Source organism: Esox lucius, chromosome 20 (genome assembly GCF_011004845.1).
Source record: "Esox lucius isolate fEsoLuc1 chromosome 20, fEsoLuc1.pri, whole genome shotgun sequence".
In the NCBI taxonomy this organism is placed as follows: Eukaryota; Metazoa; Chordata; class Actinopteri; order Esociformes; family Esocidae; genus Esox; species Esox lucius.
In genome coordinates this window covers 3,926,670-3,942,324 of record NC_047588.1, presented here as the reverse complement: position 1 = coordinate 3,942,324, position 15,655 = coordinate 3,926,670, and the positions used below count along the sequence as shown (strand labels likewise).

The window sequence follows — 15,655 nt, the reverse complement described above, 5'->3', positions numbered from 1 at the left end:
ATCTTTTATTTTCTATTCATTTAACTAATATTTGTTGGGAAGGGCCCATCAGTAACATTACAATTAGTCAACACTTTTTAATGAAGCACAGGAGAAATTTATTTTTATTTTATTTGGATGTGTACATGGGCTTTTAAAGAACTACACTGCAATAAGAGCTGAATTCTTTGCCCTTGTGCCAAATGCAGTTTAACACCACCTGAGATTATAGAGGGGATTTGGGCTGCCGCTACCGTCATATCACTCCCTATTTACTCATTAATGGAAAGTGAAGAGCTCCTGAGAAGAATGAGAGAAAACAAGCATGGGGGAGCAATGAGGGACTGAGGCCTTTTCTCATTTTCATTAACCTTAGCTCCATATGGAAAACAAGGATTGGGACGGGGGGGAGGGACCTCTGACTTTCTCGTCAAATGGCTTTTGAGAATGACAAAATGAGAGAGGAGGGGAGGAGAATGGAAATGAAACAAGGCCTGTGAGGGTGTCAGTGTAGAGGTAGGGCAAATTGGTGCAGCTCCGCCCCCTCAAATTCTTTTGGGCTGTTTTCATTTTTATCTTGCTACCCTGTTAGGCTTTTCCTCCCTCCCTTCATCCATCCTTACCTCCACCCGATACCTATTGGATTTCTCCCAGTAGAGAAGAGTAAAATGATGTGGCGTGTTCTGCAGTGAAGAAAGAGAGCTTAATATCCTGCAGTGCCACATTTTCAATGGGCTACCCTGACTGCCCCTTGGATCACATGATGATGGACTGGGGAGTCTCTGTTAACAAAATGTCTAAGTGAGGAGTTTGCTGGGCAGTCTGGTCTGACTTTGGGAAAGGGCCCAGAATCCTCCTTGCACTTTCTGACCAGGTGTGCCCCACAATACTCTGAATATGCGCCTTTCTATCTAGCTCCTCCCCATACTCGCTCTCACAATGTGGAGGTCACAGTGCCCTTGAGTGTTCTCTGATGCTTGAATCTACTTTAGCACTGTAATAAAAAAGCACACTCCCCCTATATAGACTATTATTTTAATTCTGATTTATAAATCACTTTAACACCGCCAACTGGTAGCTCAACCGACCAGATTGTACAGATAGGAAGTCCCATTGTGTCTGCCTTGTATCCCATAGCAACATTGTTCATGACAATTTTAGCACAGAAAAATTATGGACCAGCAACCCTAGACATTTTTTTTTTGTTTTGCCTGGTTGCTTATCCATAGCTCAAACCTCAAACTCAGCTTGTCTACATGGTATTAGACAGAGCCTGTTGAGCTGAGGACCCTTTGTTACACTTCTCCTCCCTGTATGAGGGAACAGCTCCCAGCCAGTGCCCAGGTGGTTGTCGGTCTGCTGGCTGCCATAACAATGTTGAGTGGCCTGTGTCTCACTGTCTCTTGTCACAGTTAGGCAGCGCCTGTGATTCTGTCATTTTTCTTCACTGCGGCCTCAGCGCTTTAACTCCCAGGGACACTGCTACTGACACCCAGGGGGAATACCAGCCTCGTGGGGACAGAGGAGGGGGAGGCAGGAAGAGATACAGCCGATAATAGTAGGAAGTCAGGCCGAGTGTAGGGTGCCTTATGAGAGGGCAGGCTGAATCTTGGGTGCTTGGCAATTAGGCAGATCTTTTTTTTTTTAAGATAGGGTACGCTAAGTGTTGGGTGCTTAACGGGGGTGAGGGTAGGCTAAGTGTGATAGGATGCTTTAGGAAAAGGGAATATTAATGTTCAGTGCTTAATAGAGTGCAGTTAGGCAGAATATAGTGTGCTTTAAGTGAGGGTAAGCTGAGTGTTTTGGTGCTTAATAGGGAAAGTTCACTGTAGGGAATGAAATAAATATTAAGAATAAAAGGAAGCATGTGATGAATTGAGTACAGTAGGCTTACACTGAAGGGATTCAAATTGGAGTTCTCTCTACAAAGTTCTCTTCCTCCCTCCTTCCACAATGTTGCTCTGCTGTGGAGGTCGGCACTGGATTTTTTCTCATTCTCTATCGGCCGATACGCTGGCATTTGGTTGGCCTGCAGAGGTTTCTGGGTAATTTTCCCTGCATTCAGCTCGGGGGAGAGGTCTATAAATAACATGGGCCTTTCATGGTACATTTATGTGCAGTGAAATATGGTCATATGAAGCACGCCTCCAACTGACACAAAGTAATGTAGGAAACAACCTTTTCCGTGGTTAGGTTGATGCTTGACACCAGTCAGTATAAGGGTGCTGTGTTAGGGGTACATTATTCTTTTAAGTAAATACATTGTAATTTTTGCCCATTTGATTAGGGATACAGTATGTTATGCACTACATGTGAGTTGAGGTAATTTGGGACATGATGTATTAAATTGCATGTAAACTCAACATCAAATCTTAGTAATGTTCACATGATATTGTTTTTTTACATATTATATTCATCACCCACCAAGATATGAACCTGAATAACTATAGAAAAATGCAGGTTTCTTCAGAAAATTCAGCTAATGTCAAGGCTATGTACTTTGGCCTCGTTAATATGCATAACACTTTGATCTGAGATAAACGATCACACGTGGCAACCGATAACAAACATGTCACCACAGACATCACAAACAGCAGTGATTTGCAGTGCAAAGTATGACACCAAATAGCATTTTCCCTGTATGAGAGCTGTACTAGTGATCCAGCCAATGTAGTGTGTAATTGTATAGGTAGCTACATTTAGGGTTGCCACCTTCAATGTGGAACAATAAGAGACACCTTGCCAGTGGCCCCATGCCCAGGGGACACAAATTAATTGGGGAGTCTAGGGGTCCTCCCCCATGAGATATTGAGTGTCAGATGCTTCATTTCCTGCATTCTGGTGAATTTCTATGAACCAATATGTGCTTTTTATGCCTTATTTTCAAATGCCTTTGCATGAATGTAATAGAAATAGAGTCAATAAGAGTAAAGAACAGTTACATAAATTTTATTAAGTATCAGATCTAGACATGGGCAATATGTTTGGTTCTTCAAAATAAACTATTTGGTATATTTAGAAGAAGCAATAAACCACCCTCCAGGAAGGATGGGGTAGTCTAGCTTTGTCTGTTGCTGCTCCCATGCTCTGGAATAGTCTCCCATCCCACATTAAGTTCCATTCCACCACTGAACATTTTAAATCAAATTTAAAGACCCACCTTTTTCTCTGGCTTTTAGTTCAGTCTGAGGTTGTCCCTTGGTTTTTGTCAAGTCCACTCTTTACTTATTTGAACATCCTCTTACTGTGTTTTAATCTGTTGTTGTTTTTTTTCAATTTCTCTTTACTTCTTATTGTATTTCTTTGATCTGTATTTTATCATTTTAGTTGTCTTAAGTGTTTTCCATTTTAATCTTGCCCTCTGTGTATTATATGTACTATTATATTATATTATGTATTGTTGCCTTTTATGTATTATTCCTTTAATCATGTCTACAGACCCGTTGGTACTGCCCCTCAGCGAGAATGCTTTGCCTACCAGAAATAGTTTAATAAAGATGCTTCCCAATACTGTAGGCCTACTTCACTAAATACTGTTGGAAATGTAGGCTAGCTCTCTTGACATCATTTGTAAATGTGATCGAAGATATGGTTTAAGTGATGTGATCACTAAGCTACAAAGACCGTGTAACTACTGTAGTTACTAAAGCCTTCGAATTTGATTGACAGCTAAGTATTTTTCTTGTATATAGTCTCAGCAAGCCATGCATGTTCCATCCGTCGTGCTTCAGTTAATATTCTATGTTGATAAGTAGAATAAATGCGCCCGCCCATAGAAATCAAAACCCCATCCAACACGTTTGTTCTAGCGCCTGCACGTTATCCTGTTTTGAGGCAGATGTTAATCCATCTGCCTCGACTGTAAAGCACTTTGGGTTAACTCCTGTTGTTTTTAAATGTGCTATAGAAATAAGTGACTTTACTTTCCACCAAGTGGGATATTGGTAAACTATCTTTAACACATACACACAAAGATTGCGCATGCGGAGGGAGCGGGTGTTCTGCCTACAGTCAACTGTCAACTTGCGTAACTGGGAGAACCGCACTGCTAACGTTAGTCTGCATTATTCTTTCACAGGTAGTGACCTGACTCAATATCTTTTAATAGCTCATACACAAACACACACACACACACACACACACACACACACACACACACACACACACACACACACACACACATCTATAGTAAATGTCAATGAGCATTCATATATTTCAGTAGCAGGAAATATGTCTGTTAAGCCAAAACTGTAGGCTACTACCAGTAAGCCTAAAACCCTACTTAGAGTAAGCAACACAGGTTTTTCTCATTTATTTCTCTCTTTTAATATAAGGATATTATTAGTGAGTTCTGGGTTCTGTCTTGTCATGTGTGGCGGCAGAGCGTGGGTGATTGTAACTGATTCCGGTCGACATTGGAAGTATTTGGCTGGCACGCTCCGTTCGAGATTCAATTTACTTGATGGACTTTGGATGCCTTCCAGGTCAGGCATCGGCATCTTTTAAAGCTGACAGGTTTTCTCCGTCCGCCCCTCCCCCGTTCATGTTCATATGCAACATGAGCATGTAGATGATGTCAGACCTATGATGCTCCTCTCCTGCTTGCTCCGTTGCATGATGACGCCTCAGGTGGTAGTGCTGTAAAAATAGAATAGGGAGCCAGTATGGACTGTGTTTATAGTTCTGTGTGTGAGGAGATACAGTGGATATAAAAATTCTACACAGCACTGTTAAAATGCAAGGTTCTTGTGATGTAAAAGAATGAGACAAAGATAAATCATACCAGAACTTTTTCCACTTTTTCCACCTATAAAGTGAAATATTCAATTGAAAAACAAACTGAAATCTTTGAGAAAAAAAAGAAAGAAAATAAAACTCACAACAACCTGGTTGCATAAGTGTGCACACCCTTAAACTAATACTTTGTTGAAGCCCCTTTTGATTTTATTACAGCGCTCATTCTTTTTGGGTAGGAATCTATTAGCATGGCACATATTGACGTGGCAATATCTGCCCACTCTTCTTTGCAAAAGCGCTCCAAATCTATCAGATTGCGAGGACATCTCCTGTGCACATCCCTTTTCAGATCACCCCACAGATGTTCAAATGGATTCAGGTCTGGGCTCTGGCTGGGCCATTCCAAAACGTTAATCTTCTTGTGGTGAAATCATGCTTTTGTGGATTTGGATGTGTGCTTTGTGTCGTTGTCATTCTGAAAGGTGAACTTCCTCTTCATCTTCAGGTTAAGGTCATCTTCAGCTGAAGGTTTGTGCCGAAATTGTCTGGTACTGTTTGGAACTGTTCATAATTCCCTCCGCCCTGACTAAGGCTCTAGTTCCAGCTGAAGAAAAACAGCCCCAAAGCTTGATGCTGCTGCCACCATCATGCTTCGCTGTGGGTATGGTGTTCTTTGGGTGATGTGCAGTGTTGTTTTTGCGCCAAACATACCTTTTGGAAAGTTCAACCTTGGTTTAATTTGGGGGACTTTCTTTTGTTGTTGCAAACTTCAGGCGGGCTTGGATGTTTTTCTTTGCAAGAAAAAGCTTCCGTCTTGCCACCCTACCCCATAGCCCATTCATATATAGAATACGGGAGATTGTTGTCACATGTAGCACACAGCCAGTACTTGCCAGAAATTCCTTCAGTTCCTTTAGTGTTGCTGTAGGCCTCTTGGAAGCCTCCCTGACCAGTTTTCTTTGAATCTTTTCATGAAATTTGGAGGGACGTGCAGTTCTTGGTAATGTCTCTGTTGTGTCATAACACGCCCTCTATGGTTCGCTATTTTCAAGGCTAATATTTGCAGTGGTATCAGAAATGCACACTTGATGTATAGTAGATGTTTTGTATGTTAGTTAATGCAAAGTTCTGTTGTTTGACATTATCCTCTGAAAACCTGAGTACGATGATTAGAAGAAAACACGCAAGACTGGCTGAAAAGTCCCACTTTGCAAGTCAGTGACTGGTTTAGATGGGTGATTGGGTGATCATGCCGCTGTTGTGCAAACTACACAAATAAGTGTTGGCTGGATTTAGTATTTTCCAGTTCATTTGACCTAGGGAAGCATGTGTGGATATTTCCTAACTTAAAAGGAACATTCATTGATCAATTAGTTATTGAATTAACCCCCCACCCCACCCCAGTGTGCGCACACACACACACACACATGCATACATTTACAATGCTTAAAAAACACACACGGTCAGAAGCCCATACACTCATTAACACACACACACATCTCTGTATCACTCTGTGCCTCTCATCTCTCTCAGTATGAATAATGGGGAGGGGGAGGGAGGGCTGCTGTGCTGGGACAGTGAGTCAGAAAGAGTGCTGTGCTGGAGTTCCTGCTGCTTAGCATCTCAATCAGAATAACTTCAGCCCTGAGTCACGCTTCTCTCTCTCCATCTGCTCACTGTATCCGTTCTCTCTCTCCATCTCTCTTTATTTTCAATCTCTGCCCTTTTTTCTCTCTCTCCATGTCTCTTGTAATCAAATTGAAGCCCTATGCCTTTTGTCTCACGCATCTATTCATCTATAGTGTATTTTATTGACCACTCTGCTCATTAAAGCTGAGATGCTTAGATCAGCTTTTGGACTTACAAATTCATTATTTACAGTATACAGTATGTATACCTATTAAATGTGGAAGATTTGTTAAGTGAACTTCATAAGCTTATTACAACTTTAGTACCTGATTAGTACCCAGAATTTAACCTTGTTGAGTGAATAAAGTGCATCAAAAAAGCTAAAAAGATTGTATCGAACTTCGACTGCAATGAGGCTATGCTATAATTGCGAAGCACCAAATTGTGAAGGGAGAATTGTAATCATGAAGGATCTTGGATTTAAGAGCGATCTACTGACCATAGTGGATTCCTTGTCTCAATTTGCTGCTCTTTGGTGTGTTGCTCCAGGGAGTAACACTTGTTACTTCCTTTGCCTGGATAAGCCCTCTGGAAGCATCAGCGAGGAAGCAGCAGGATTGGTCTAACAAGGCCCCAGAATTAACTTGAGTGAATAGGAAACAAGTCAGTTTTATTACCTATGCAACAACACCCTTGTCCAACTGTGTATTTGTCGGTTTCTATGTTTTGGCTCTTGCTCGGTTTAGAGACTCTGCAGTCAAGTAGTCAAAGTGAAGATGCTGTTACTTAGCCCACAGAATTACCAGGTGGGTGTAATATACTGTGTCTTGCGAACATCTTTGAACAATTTATTGACACATTTGTTAATTTGCCTCTGCACTCAGGCAAACTGTATTGTAAATGAAACCACTACTAGGAGGTCAAAGTGCAAACCAACAGCTTTGATTTTGAGGGTATTTAAATCCATATTAGGTGAACTGCCCTGTGGTTCTAGTGAACTCATCATAACCCAAAAGTATGCTAACCTCTCACCATTAACAATTACAGGGAAGGTTGGCATTGGGGTATGATATTCATCTTGAGAAAATCTGTCACAAACCTGACTTTAGCTGAGTTACCTGGAAATGATAGAAGGATCCACACAGTCAGGATCAATTCATTGTGAGCGTTTTGTCATCTGACCTGCATCAGAGCAAACAGACGCAGGATGGTATTGACCATATGCATATATAGTTAGGTCCAGAAATAATTGGACACTGACACAAGTGTCGTAATTTTGTCTGTTTAACAAAATATTCACTTTACAGATGGACAGTAACCCAAAACATACTGCAAAAGCAACCCAGGAGTTCGTTAAAGCAGTGGTTCCCAACCAGGGGTACTAGGACCCCTGGGGGTACTTGGCCTTTCCAAAGGGGGTACTTGAAAACACATGAACATGAGGGGGTACTTCAGGGGTACTCCAAGCAGTGCAAATTATTTTTGGGGGTACAGTAACTGAAAAAGGTTGGGAGCCACTGCTTTAAAGCAAAGAAGTGGAATATTCTGCAATGGCCAAGTCAATCACCTGATCTCAATTATTCATGCATTTCCGGTGGTGCTTATTTACAGGTGTCCCTCTTTGATTATGTACACCTTCGGAAACATGTTATATCATTTTACACTCAGACATTATTTACCATTTGTTAACAAAATAATTGAAAAAGAAAACACGAACGAAACCCCAAAGTCATTCAAATATTCCGTATTTTGATGCAGTTTTTGCATGCTAGGATTATGGTATTGTGAGACAATACATACTAAAAAATGGTTGCATGGTAGGCCTTCAGAGCATCCCTCTCTGCTTTATTCCTCTCCCTCCATCCTTCTTCAACTCCTTGCATTCCTCCATCAATCTTAGTAGACAAAGTAGTGCCACTTTGTCTGCCACATTAACATGTCCCCCTGTGCTGTCCATCTCAATTAGACTTTCTAAATCTTCACTAGGAAGATCTCATTACAACAAATCAAAATTGACAAAATGTTTTTTGACACATTGGTAAATAGAAATGGATATAAATCTGAAGTTGAAAAATCCAATACCTGTCTCTTAGTTGGTTCTGACTCTTGGCAGAGTGACAGAGATAAATTGTACTGTGGGTGACTCACAATTTTACCTTGCATGAACTTAGTTTTTCCTAATAGCCTCTTTGCTGAATAGGGGCTTTTGCCTCGGACTGAAGCGATTCATACATGGGGAACAACTCTCTTCCAAACTGATTTACATTATCTTGGCTATCAGAAATGTGTATTTGAAACTTGAATGACAACTGTTACAGCGGGACTGAGGAAATGTGTTATTCCACTGCAGAGAATCGATTTTCGCCAAGCTCATGTCGGCTGATTTGTGTGAGGGGGAGGCAGAACATCTTGAGATCTCCCACTCTGTCTGTTCAGACAGCAATATTCTCTCTGGCTTTGGCTGTATTCTCCCTCTCTCACTTTGTCTTTCTCTCTACACTGTTTCTCCTTTTTCTCTCTTTTTTGTTCTCTCTCTTGCTGGCCTGACTGACGCCTAATTTCGCTCTCACTCGAAGGAACCCTACCTCTGTACCACGCTAATGTCAGAATGACTGGCTGATGAAAGGACACCATGTACAAAACCGAAGTGTCTGACAGTTCAGGGCCATCCAACGTAACTAACTTGTTCCAGAAAGTAGAAACTTAGGCTTGCACCTTTTAATTAAGTGTGTTAAAGGGCTGAAAATACAGTGACATTTACATCAATTTCACTCACTGTAAAGCACAAGGAGAGTTGACAACCTCTTTGTCTGTGGAAATCATTGTCACTGTTACCATAGACCTGATGGGATACATGATGACACAGTTATCAACATAAATGAGTACACCCCCTTTGAAAATGAAGATTTATATCCATTTCTCAGTGAGCACCAGAACAATTAGCTGACATTTTACATAATTAGGATAAGAAAATAAAATTTATTCAAATGAGATACACCCTACAAAAATGAGTACACACTACAACAAATCCTACTAAATCTAAAATGTTGTATGGCTTCCATGATCATTAAGGACAGCACCAACTCTTCTGGACATGGAGTGAACAAATTGGTGACATGCTGCCACGTCTATCTTTCTACATTCTTGGTGAATGAGCTTTTTCAGAGCCTGGATGCTGGACGGAGAATGATGCTCGACCTGTCTTTTCGGAACTCCCCATACAGTAGGTGTTCTGTTGGGTTGAGGTCAGGTGACCTACTTGGCCACTGAATCACTTTCACCCTCTTCTTCCTCAGAAATGCAGCAGTGGCCTTGGATGTATGTTTTGGGTCCTTATCATGTTGAGTGTACAGCGACCCAGGGTGTGGAGAGATGGTAGCATCTTCTCTTTCAGTATTTTGCGGTACATCTGTGAATTCATAATGCCCTCAATGAAGTGCAATTCCCCAACACCTGCAGCACTCATACAACCCCACAAAAGAACAATGCCACCGCTATACTTTACTGTGGGTACCATGCAGTTATCATTGTACTCTTCCCACTTGAAACACCATACAGTTTGGATGGCATCAGTTTAAAAAAGATTGACCTTTGTCTTATCTGACCAAAGTATGGAGTCCCAAATTTGTCAACATGGGCCCTGGCAAATGCTAAACAGGGTTTTTTGTGCATGGGCTTTATTAGTGGCTTCCTTTGTGGATGACACCCTTGTATGCCACTCCTGAACGTCATATTGCGTCATGTGAAACAGTCACCCCAGTTTGGCTTTCTAAAGCTTTAGCTAACTGTGATGAAATTGCATGGCGATTTTCCTCGAGGTGTTTGTTTCCGTGGACAGCCTGGACATCTCAGAATGCTTGCTACAAGTCCATCCTTTTAGAAATTTTTATTAACTTTTGCTACTGTATTCCAATTGATTAGCAATGCTTTACTAATTGTCTTGTAGCCCTGACCTTTTTTGTGTAAAGAAATCACTTTCTTTCTCAAGACTTGTGACATTTCTCTCCCATGTGATGCCAAAAATGTCACCATTGACTGGGAGATTTTAATAGGTTAAATACCACCCTTAATTGTCAATTATCTTGCAGCAACCTGTGTGATGATTGGTTAGACTCGTCTGTTGTTGAATTCTAGTTACAGTTTCTCGATTGCTAAGACATTTCTTGAAAGCTGCTCTCCTTTTCTCTAAACTGTGAACACAAAACCCAATTTTCAAGCTACATTCACAAAACCTCAGACTCTTCTTGCAAAACCAAACTTTCACCTCAAAACCAATCTGTGTCCAATCTGTCCAATCTGTGCTCAAAACTGAACTATGTTGTCAAATCGTGCCCCGAGTCAAAAAACACTAGTGAACAGTCACTAAACACTAGTGAACAGTCACTAAACACTACGTAGAAAAATAGAAAACACAATGCTCAGGACATGAAGCTGGAGAAATACATGTTTGTTCACTGTTGGCTAAATGCATGTTGCAAAACAAAAAAAAACCTGTGCATTTAACACTTGTACAAAAAGACAAAACAGAAATCTTGTGCATTTACACGTAGCACTTGTAAAAACAAATAGAAATCTTATGCGTTTGCCACTTGTGTACAGTAAGCCCATGTAAAAATAAAGTACAAAAATATACAAATAAGTGCATTACTCAGCCACAGCATCATGTCTCCATACTGGGTCAGGCCCCAGGACTTCATCCACATCACAGGCCACATTTTGTCTGGCCAGGCAATGGGGGAAAAAAACCCTGGCATGCCGTATCCAGGCTTGGCATGCCTCCACACCTATGTCACCACAGGCAAGTCCCATGGCGTGCAGGAGATTTACCCTGGTGTAAGTTTGGCGTTCATATACCTTCCACCGCCATGAGGAGAAGAATTCCTCAATGGGGTTTAGGAAAGGGCAGTACGGTGGAAGGCAAAGATTGATGAAACCTTGGTTCATATTGAACCACTCTTTAACCTGGAGGGCTCTGTGAAAACTCACATTGTCCCAAACAACAACATAGATGGGATGCTCATCCTGCTGCCCTAACAGAGCATCTCGCATGTGATTGAGGAAAATGAGGAGCTGGTGAGTGTTGTAGGGCCCCAGGTTGGCATGATGGTGGACAACCCCATGATTGCTGATGGCAACACATAATGTAACATTGCCACCATGCTGCCCAGGAACACCAACAATGGTCCGATGGCCAATCACATTACGGCCTCTCCTTCTCCTTTTGGTGAGATTAAACCCAGCTTCATCCATGTAGATGTATTTATGGGTTCTTTCCATTGCATCCAGTTGAAAAACCTTCTGTAGAAATAGATATTGTTTTGCAAGTGATACAGAAAAAGTGATTTAGGCCACTACAGTAAATCACTACTTGGAGTAATCAACATTGAATGTGTCTGGATATATGCCAACCTGTACATATTGGAATCTTTGCTCTTTGACTGTCTGAGTTGCGATCAAACGGCACTCTGTATAGCTGTTTCATGAGCAGTCTGTTGCGCTTGAGGAGAGGCTGACACTGTTGATACCCTCAAAATGTACATGGTCCTCAATGATCTTCTGCTGAATGTCACTCAGTTTAATGGCATTGTTCTCATGGACCATATCAACAATTAGGGTCTCTTGGTGTGGGGAGAACATGCCTGTCCTCCCACCCCCATGTGGCAGTCTTTCAATTCTACAAAAAGAGAGCATGGAGTTACAAAAAATATACATGGAATACTAGGCCTATGAACAGTTAGACCAACCCTCCATTACATTACTACAGTACATTGGTACAGTGATGTACTGAAACATATATTTACTTACAGTATACTGTGGTACAGTATATAGTATGTCATACAGTAATTGCTGTCAACATTTACATACTGGACTATAATGTCAAAAAAAGGTAATTATCTGTTCTCTTCTCTAAATCTTCGGATTATGGTGGACATAGTGAATCTACTGATGTTTGGTTGTACCCTTTGTCCAGCCTCTCTCATGCTCATATCATGGACAAGAACATGGTCAATCACAGTAGCTCTGATTTCATCAGATATTACTGTTCTTTTTCTTCGCTGACCACCTCAACTTCCTCTCACATGAACTCTTCCTCTCTGATTTCTATCCATTGTAGGGCCTCACAAACCAGTGCTCTCTGAACTGGCTTACTCTATATGTTCCCTCACATCATTAGCCACAAGTGTGATACATTTTGAGTTGTTGTGTTCAAGTGGTGACACCTGTGCTTTAATTGTGTTTGACTTTTTTCACCTGTGCTCACCATTATGCAGCACGGGTGCATCACAATGAAAGTGTGTCTGAACAGGTGAAAAGTGCTTGTGGTTTTGCCAAAAGAATGATTGATTCAATCAGTGGGTTCAGGCAACTGAGCATTTGGTTCAGACAATAGGGTTTGGTGTTTTAGCAATTGAGAGAAACTGTAATTAGCATTTTACCAAGTTTATTTCTTGAAAGCTTCATTGGGGTGTACACATTTTTGCACCATGATCTGAAATCATGTTGTTCAAAAACTTTTTTGTTTAGTTTTTTTCTACTGACAAATCTCTTTTGCAACCACTGAACCAGAGTTGCTGGAATATTTTATTGTATGGGATCCCATATAAAGTATTCGTTCTAAAGAGAGAGAGGTTTTCTGAGACACCTGTTGGGGTGTACTCATTTATGCTGAGTTCTGTATATGGGTTTTAGAGATTAATTTTAGATGTTAATGTTGGAATTCTGCATTAAACACTACTGTCTGTTCTTTACCGCCAGATCTGATTGAGGCTACTAAGGAGTCCAATGTAAACATCCCCCAGATGGCAGACACGTTGTTTGAGAGGGCCACCAATGCCAGCTGGGTGGTGGTCTTCAAAGCCCTGATCACCACGCACCACATGATGGTCGCCGGCAACGAGGTGAGTGACAGATCGCCACCACTGCTTTTCCTACCGTTCGGCTTTCAGTCACATGGGTTGGGATGTCGTTGTTTCCCATTGGCATGCTTTGGTTGTAGAGCACGTGCTGGGTGGATTTTCAGTTTATAACGGTAGTTCTCAACTCCAGTCCTCAAGACCCAGAATTGTGCTGGTTTTAATTTTGCCTGTCTAATTAGGGATTGATTTAGAACTGGGACGACCGGTGGAGGCGGTTGGCCACTACATTCATTCAATCAGCCGGTTCCTCATTCACTAGTTTTGTAAATGGTTCTTTCCTTCACTGTAACCAAAGCCAAGACAATAAGATAAGCAGATATTTTGTGGTAAATATATCTTCTGTTTACTGCCTGTACAGCCTTCATATGGCTAAACAGATGGGAGAGAGGTAAAGAGAGGGAGAGTTCGTTCAAATTATTGTCCTATTGATAATCCTGAGTGTGCTTTGGCAATGTACAATACATTGTTATGTCATGCCAGTAAAGTTGTTTGAATTGAATTAAGAGAGATCAAGTTGAGAGAGCGAGAGTGAAAGAAAGACGGACAGAGGCACACAGAGAGAGATAGATGGATACTGATAGACAGAGAGTCAGACATAGACAGACAGACATTAAGAGGGACAGAGACAGACAGACCGAGATAGAGACAGATAGAGAGAGACAGAGCAAAATTTGTAGTCCATTTACATTTAGGACCATTACCCATTCTGAGGCAGATACAGGAAATGTTCACAGAGCGCATTGTCATGTCAAGTGGACACGCTGTGATAATGAAATCTAGTCTTAACATCTGTGAACTACAAATCAGTGGGGTGTAAGACACGCATTAAGGTTGTCATTTGTAACACAACAGAGTTACCATGTTTTTTGAAGACATACGATGAACTGGGCCTGAACTGGGCCTGAACTGGGTTAGACTGGGTTGTCTTTGTCACTTTGTGCTCTAGCAACTCCTTGTGTTAGTTTGGGCAACTGCAAGCTTTCTTGCAGTGAAAACATACTGGTTGAGCGAGCAGTGTGACAGGATATGCAACAGGTTATGTTCTTCTAATGTCCCACGCTGTGGGGGGAGAAAATTGGAAGACAGTTCATTTTTTTTTTATTATAGCAAAATGATACTAGGTCTGTTGGCAAAATGACAGGAGAGGGATGTTTAATGGTTGCCTTAATGGTTAAGATTTAGAGATTGCATTTCATAAGGTAACATGCTTCAAGTGTATCTTTAGTGTTTTTTAGTGATTGTTCTTACCATAAATCTTAACCCCTACTCTAACACTAACCCGTACCCTTACCTTAACTGTAATATAATTTCCAGACTCTCCATTGTTAGCTAATAAGGAAGATGTGAGGATCTACAGCCATAATCGGCATAGGCTTAATCTGCTAAATCTACCAACTGTGTTTCCTCAAACTATCATGTGCCTTTTGCTGGCAAGCATCATTTGCTATGTTGTAATATTCTGGGGCAGCTTTGCTGACTCAGTATTACACTGACTCAGGGATGCTCAGTTATTTTGCTGTTTAGGGGCCTGTTTAATTGAAGTGAGGTATGTCAGATGAGACCAAAACAGCCTTTTAGAAGAAAACACCACTGGTGTGTTAGGCATAGACTGAAAGATATCCATGCAGTATCTGTGACGTATGGTGGTGGATGTTTGATGTTGAGGGGTGATTTTCCTTCCAAAAGCCCTGGACAACTTGTTAAGATACAGTTTCCAGCAGGTCTGCGATCTCAAAATCAACACAAAAATGGTTCACTGACCACACAATCAAGATTTAGCGATTGCCCTAACGATCCCCTGACTTAAAGCCCATAGACTATCTGCTGGATGAGCTGAAGAGGAAAGTCTACAAACGTGGACCTCAGAATCTGAAGGATCTGGAGAGATTCATTTTTTTATGATACAAATAAAAAGAAAATCCCCATTATTTCACTGTAATTAAAGGTTAGATTTTAGTTAATATTTCAAATTAAAGATCAAGAGGAAAATCAATATCTTTTTCACAGCCCGTTTTGCTCATATTTACTAAGTGTGCCAATATGAGTGGACGGCCCTGTATTTCACAACTAAGAAGACCTCCTCTGCAATACTTACATATTAATGACAGATATCTTCAGTTTGTCTTTTAGGAGGAAGGGTTTTTGTTGCTAAGCAACGTTATAAAATTCATGGGAGAAAGCTGCCAAGGTAACCGCTTTACCAAATACCAAAGCTAACTAATACCTTACTCAGTAGTTCACTGCCCTTAAATCATTTTTACAATTCAGAAATTGCCTTGTCTTTAGGTGTGGTGCAGGCCCCATGGGTTTATGGTACAAGCACAACCCTGGAGGCCGGGATTCAATCCCATTCTTAATCCTATCAACTTTCTGTGTCCTCCTAGTCTGCCTCA

At 41.2% G+C, this 15,655-nt stretch overlaps 1 protein-coding gene across 9 annotated transcripts in view; it reads left to right on the top strand.

Annotated features, from left to right (window-relative positions):
• The window catches only part of snap91a (synaptosome associated protein 91a), a 71,646-nt gene that overhangs the window by 10,975 nt on the left and 45,016 nt on the right, over nt 1–15,655 (top strand). For all 9 annotated transcript variants that reach the window (XR_004574912.1, XM_013132080.4, XM_013132082.4 and 6 more), the window contains one exon: nt 13,102–13,244. Coding sequence is in view for 8 of the 9 variants with exons in the window: in XM_013132080.4 (XP_012987534.1) it covers nt 13,102–13,244 (143 nt within the window). In the remaining variant the exon portion in view is untranslated. The remainder of the gene's footprint in view (nt 1–13,101; nt 13,245–15,655) is intronic.